Source organism: Habropoda laboriosa, unplaced genomic scaffold (genome assembly GCF_001263275.1).
Source record: "Habropoda laboriosa isolate 0110345459 unplaced genomic scaffold, ASM126327v1 scaffold295, whole genome shotgun sequence".
Lineage (NCBI taxonomy): Eukaryota > Metazoa > Arthropoda > Insecta > Hymenoptera > Apidae > Habropoda > Habropoda laboriosa.
The window spans coordinates 805,828-812,578 of NW_017100429.1; the positions used below are offsets into that span (position 1 = coordinate 805,828).

A 6,751-nucleotide genomic window follows, 5' to 3' on the forward strand; every position below is an offset into this window, starting at 1 on the left:
GGTTAAGGTACAATTTTCCAACATGGCGTCCAAGAACAACTCCTATAACTAATAGAAAAAAAAATCAAACGAAGGTGTATATAGACAGAGTCATTTCAGACCATCCTGAGAGGATTTTGAGCATGCCAAAGTGCTCCAGGTGAAATCTTTTTCTGGAAAGCAATGGTTACGGCTTTCATAGAGGGGCTGGAGGGGTGAAAGGGTGGTTGCTCGTGGTGAAACCGTTCAGAAGGAGCCAGAGGACCACAGACTGGGCCGGCGCGTGCAGTTGATGCACTAGGTCGATCTTTCCACCCAATGAAAGTGGTAAATGCGACGCAGTCTCCGCCCAAAGCATGGCGACCGTTTTGCCTTCCCCTCTGACCGTTAAAACGAACGTCACCATGGTTCCCCTCTGTGTGACACGAAAAAGGGAACTGAAATCGGACATACACGTCTGACAGATCAATTAACTACGTATACCACTTTTTAGGTTATGCTCTCTATTAAAGAAGGAAAAATCACTCGATCCTGATTCGTGTATCGTCGATTCGAAAGAAAGGTCGTTTAACAAGTTTAATGTTCAATACAGAGAAATTGCATTATATGTGTAAATACGTTTTTCAATGATACAATAATTTCAATTATTTAACATTTTTGCCAAAGTAGGAACTTTTTTTAGGGTAGGCGGTGCCCTGTGCATCGCGAGAAGTAGTATCGATTAGTGAGCCGCGCATGCGCACTCCTGACAATCGTTTTCCATCGAGTTCAGCGATTCTTTCGGCGCGACCTTAATTCCGGTTGAATTCTGGGTGATGATTATCGTGCAAAACACGGTTGCCTAACTGCGTGTGCTTTCCCAAGTGCCACCTGAGGAGCAAGTGTTACATAATCCTCTTTGGGTCAATTATTTACAAAGTAGAGCACAGACACGTCGTGCCTGTGCCTCTTTTACAGAATGAAGATAGCGAATCCTCGAATCCTCTAGATCTATCTATCCAGTTCCTTCTTTCAATCACTCGAAACGATGGTAAGAGTAATGTGTCAGATATACAGGGTTTCTTACCTAAAACAGATTACCTACTTATTTAAATATGTATCTCCTTCAGTTGTGATGACACAAAAAATATTTCATATGCAATTTGAACGATACCAAAGGACGAGTATGCTGCAAAGAATACTTTCGTCGGAGTTTTCAAGGTTACCGACGTTTTTTTGCGTATACATAAATGCACAGATATTAACATACATTCAGAGATGTATATAATATTACGATCTGGAAACGAGATTTTTCTGGTTCCGAGAAAATTACTAAATTCGATAATTCAAGAATATTTGAATTTTGTTACTAGACTGCGTATATTTACGCAAATGCATATTTTTTAAAATAGAAAATTGGTAATATAGTGGGACCTGGAGAAGAAATTTGTTTTATCTTCAGACGGTTTCAACCATGTGCTATTTATTTTGCATTTCTTTTTTTTTTTTTTTTCAGTTTTTCATATTTATTCTGTAAAATCCGATATTATTTACCGAATTTTCGAACAAATTTACGCAGAATGCGAAAAACGTTGGATAAAATATGCTTATAGTTTATTGTACCTACTTTAAATTATAGTCATAATCATGCCCAAGTAATAAAGGTTTTAAGTAATGAGGTAATAAGGTTTTATTATTACGGCATACATATCTTCTACTTTTTTACATACGTTGTTATATTTCTGCATAATTTCAAGTGTATAAATATTTTCAGCCTACTTATTATCAAGCCAGGTGCTCTCTATGGGAATTCAGATTTGCACCCAACAGTGTATACACACAATCACAAGTGTCTATAGGCGCAATGTCTCCTTTGAAGAATCGACAAATCAGCCAAACATGATTTTTCGTCTTAATTGTCGCTGTTTCCCTAGTCTCAACAGAAATATCCCTCCCGCGAACGCAAGGCAGAATTTTCTGCTAGGAGAGAAAAAAAAATGTGTGCAACAATGGTGAGAATTGAACGGACGTGAAGAGCGTTGTTTGAACGAGGCCAGAGAGTACCTACTCATTGGGTGGCTTCAGGGGACAGGATTTTTGGCTGTTCCAGCCGCGAGAGGCGGAGAACGAGACGTGGGAGGGCTCTGATAAGCCGCGAACGTCGGCCAACCGGGCAAACCCCGCCTCTGCGCGCCTCGAATCGCTCACGAAACGCAAAGCTCCCTCGCTCAGAACGCTCTCAATCAGTTTCAATCTCGGTTGGTTCTCCTCTCTGGCGCACGTTCTCGCCGCTGCTCCTACGGTTTTCACGCGCGAATGCGCGTACACACAGTGATAATAATCCACAATTGTTGCCCAAGTGTCCTCTCTATCGTCGTATCGACCAACGACTTCAGGCGACTTGTGATCGATCTTCTGCAAGCCCTGGACACTGTGAAAGATTCACATATCGATACCTGTGAGTGTTTTCATCGTTTCTCTAAATCAGATTTTTCAAGCTTCCACGGCACCCCGGATTCTTTAAATTGTTATTCGACGTTTCTCCAACATTGCAGTTAACTTCGTCAGGGTACAGAGACACACCGATAATGTATGGTCGTTTTCGATTTGTGCTTATGCTTGTTTGTGCTCGTTGGCTGACCAAAAAGGCGTTTCCTTTAAGTGGTCACTGTTTTACACTTTTTGTCGTTTTTGATGATCTGAAAGGTGGTATACTGGGAAGGTTGGAAAATGTGGCAGATCTATAGTCTGTAGGTAGTGTTTTGATTCTTCTTGAGATTGCAAGGTATTCAGTGGTATTTGGGGGTACTGGTGACAAGTGATAGATGATTCTGAGTATTTGTTAAGGGTGGCAAGTTCTTGCTTCCACAGAGATTTTCCTTCGATGTAACAATAAGTTTCGTGGTTAATATGCAGAGGTGTTCGTAAGAGATTACAATTAATTTCGTAAGTGATGTTTGTATTATTAGAAGCATTTAGAGACTTGTTTATAGGGTCCAGGATAAATGAAACATTCGACACTTTCAAGTGCATTTCGATAGCACTTCGATAGTCTGTAGAACTTCTACCGTTAATTGTTTCTCTTTTTTTTTCAAAATTAAGTTCTTCCATTTAGCATTCCAGGGTGATCATTTCAGTTCTGCTGAATCAATACAACAGAGGCAATTCTTCTTCGTCAATATTTATCCTTTCGTCCAGAATTCTTGATGAAAAATTGCTTAAAAAGTGATTACTTTTCGCTGATTTAATATTGCGGAGTTCCAGTCTCGATTTTCCCAAATTTTCAGTCAAACAAATTAGGTCAAATGTCACATGTCCATTGTCCACAGATATTCTTTCTAATCCTTTCGACAGCGTTTCATTTTTCTTCATTTTCATCTCTAAAGCAACTCACAATGTGACTTCTGCTCCAAATCTTTCAAATGTATCCAAAATCCTCTCCACATGGTCCAAAACGTGTTCACCGAATTACCTAAAGACGTCCATTTTTCCCAAAATTCGAAGTGTTTGAACCGTCATAAATCCATTTTTGCGTGTCTGGAATAATCTCTAAAATCCTTTCCCCACGATCAAAATCCGTCTTTTCCGTAATATCTGTTAAATCTCCTAAAAATCTGAATGTTTTTCGAAGTTCCGACAGTACAAACTGTCTGAAAAGTTTCCCGTACATTAGAAAAATTGTCATTTCTTCGGCAATTGTTCGTAGAACTCGAGAAATCTGTCGTCTCGTTGATCTGGCGTCGCCGTCGGACATCGATCACATCGTTATTTAGTACGTTGTGTGTAAAGTTCACGGCTTCCTCGAACGAATCCTGGACCATCCTGAATCCGCCGTTCAGCCAGCAAGCCCGATAAAACGTGATAGAACGTTGGAAAACGGATGAATGGCGTAGAGTTTACTATAAAGCGGCACGCGAGCAAGCTGGACGTGAAAAAAAGGCGGCACGAATTCGTGGCAGTATTGTTATTTAAATATCTAAAAGGCTCGTTCCGGCCAGGAGACGACGACGGAGTTTGTAAACTTGGAGATTTCTATGAACTCTAGACGCGGTGTTTAGTAAACAACCAGATAAATGGCTCTTCCTTCTGCCAGAAGAGATAACAGCTTCTCCTAATTACGTCAAAACTGCTGTCTTCACCTCCGTGTCTCCTCTTTTCTCCATAAATCAAACATCAATTAACACAACCAAGGATGCTCGAGCAATTTCAACAATGAGATTAATCGATCGTCAATTCAAATTCAACGCTCTTCTTTTGCCTTCTCTTTCGGTTATCCATTCGAATTTTTCGTAATTATTCTTCAGTTGAGAAAGATCGATTCGAAGCTTGTGAGAGTGCTTGATGCAGTAGTATCAGATTGTATAATCTTTGAAAAAAAGTGGGACAGTATTAACAGCAAAGCACCGATGGGAATTGAATTGTTCAAAGCATGTAGGCATGTTGCCACTGTGGAGGGGATTTTGAGGGCAGTGTGGAAGTTTGAAAGTTCAGAGAAATGGTCATTTAGGAAAAGGAGAAGAAAATTCTGAGGGATTTCGTTGTGAATTAACGAGTGTTTCTCATTGTGTACAGAGATGAATTTGATAAAGAGAGAAGTTCAAGAATTCATTCTAAATTGGAGGTAAAAGAAAAAATTACCCAAGGATCCTCGGACGAAGATTTAATTTGCACCTTCGAGGATTTTCCTTTTCCCCCTCTAACTGCTTCAAGGATCTTGAAACAAAGAGCAGACGAGTTCCGATTTAATTTCGATCCTCGAGGATTCACAGTCGTAAAGTTCGATCATAAAAGAGAAGCCAAAGGTTGAAAAAAAATCAACACCTCTAAATTTCATAGACCTCTCGTTTTTAGTATTTACTCAGTTCCATTCGTGATATCTCGATGATTAAGACAAAACATTCGCATCCAGAGTGGCAATTTTCGAGATTGCACGCGGGAACACGATAATATCCAACTAATGAGCTAAGAATCGCAGATAAAGAGGCACGAAGCGTCACTTAACGCGCGTTCACGCTGAAAATAGACGTGTTTGACGGGCCGCGTACACCCTCTTATTGTCGAAATTTACGAGATCTATCGGTGGAGGATCCTTCTGTGCGCCGCCGGCCGCCGGAAGTCTCAACGGCTCCCTTGAGACGTGGTCCCTTTCCTCTAAGTGCTCAGCTGTTGCTCGCTCGTCAACGATCCCTTTCCAAACGGAAAGTCGAACTCCTTGTTCGCTTTCTGCTTCTAAACACGAGTATACACATTCACGTTTGGGAAACCGCTGCAACGCTCTTTGCTACCTTCTCTCTCCATTTGTCACGAACTTCAGTTCCGGTTCTTTCCACGTCCAGTAGCTGGGAAAAGTCGTTGAAATAGCTCGATAAAAATTCTTCGATTTTATAGAGACCTAGTTTCGAGCAACAGGAGGTTTCTGTCTTCTGTAGCGTTGTTCGTTGAAGACTACCTATATGAGCAGTTTCTGTGTTATTCATCGGTGCTTCGACCAGCAGAGGATTTGTTGGACCTTTTAGACGCGACGAAGGTAGATCGAGAAGGTTTCAAGAGTGTTGAACACCTGTTTCCATGTTGTTTGCTCGACTGTTGGTGATTGCGAGATGTTTGTTTTGTTCGTTTTGACAGTGATCGCTTGGGGAGATGTTTGGAGTCGTTGAAAGAAACATTTCTGTGTTTGTTGTCGACTAATAAAGGAACACAAGCTTTCTCAATTTTTTTTCTTTTATACGAGATCGGTTTAACAGGGTTTCTACAATGTTTCAGAGCTAGTTTTTTTCAGCTATTTTGTAAAACGGGAAAGGCAAATTCTTCGAAAGTTAATTTCCATATTACAAATATCGAATCTTTGAAAATGTGTTAAAAAGGAACAATTCATTCTCTGTTACAGGATCATATCGGTCAAGTTCGAAGATCTTCAACTTCGTCCACTCGATGCTCCTCCTGGTGTATCAAAGCACCCTCTATTTGAAGATGTAACCTCAAGAATCAACGGTGTAGCCTAGTGATCAGTGAGCAATTTTGCTATACAGTTCGAACGAATCTAAAGTGTCAGTGTCTTTCGAGAGCCTCGAACAAAAAAAAAAGTTAAAACGCATTGAAATCGATCAGTGTTGAACAGTGGAGGGCTTGCCCGCCTATTGGGAGGACCTAGCCTTGCAGCATAGTGTAAATGCAGCTGCAACGGCCAGCATTTTTATGAATTACGACCTGGATAAGCCAAGGATGGTCTCACATATCATTCCCGTCGCTGGGGTAAGTACCAATCCTGATGTTTTCTACCTGAGACCGTGGAGAGCCATGGAGAACCGTAACTAGGTAATTCAATGTCATTTTACAATTTCTCCAAATTTTTCGTTTTAATTGTGAGCCATGTATTTGGACATTTTATGAATTTGAAACTGTACTAAGGGACTCAGAAGTTCGTTAAAAAATGTAAGACCATTTGTCGTGCGCTTGTGTAGAATTTTAGGATTTTTTCAACACACTAACGGATACAGAGGTTCGTTGAAAAATTCAAGACCATACGGATTTCGTAAATTTTTCAATGTTATTCCTGAAGTCAAGTTGGTCAGATAAATAGAGGATCGTCTGCTACAGGATTGAACATAATCCTACGACACTTTCCACATCATCAGAGACAACTGAAAAATTTCACAGCATTTTATGATTTCTTCAATCTCCACTGCAAGGTGAAGAATCTTCAATCTCACAGTGAAATGTTATTCTAAGACCATTTCGGACACGTAGGTTCGTTCGATAGCTTCAAGATCGTACACTTCCAGCCGATTTTTCT

At 40.5% G+C, this 6,751-nt stretch overlaps 1 protein-coding gene across 2 annotated transcripts in view; it reads left to right on the forward strand.

Annotated features, from left to right (window-relative positions):
* The first annotated feature begins 6,095 nt into the window (after positions 1-6,095).
* LOC108575699 (forkhead box protein D1-like) overlaps positions 6,096-6,751 on the forward strand; it is a 17,180-nt gene continuing 16,524 nt past the window's right edge. For both annotated transcript variants that reach the window (XM_017938570.1, XM_017938571.1), the window contains exon 1: positions 6,096-6,210. In XM_017938570.1, the coding sequence (XP_017794059.1) occupies positions 6,154-6,210 (57 nt within the window). In that variant the 5' untranslated portion in view covers positions 6,096-6,153. The remainder of the gene's footprint in view (positions 6,211-6,751) is intronic.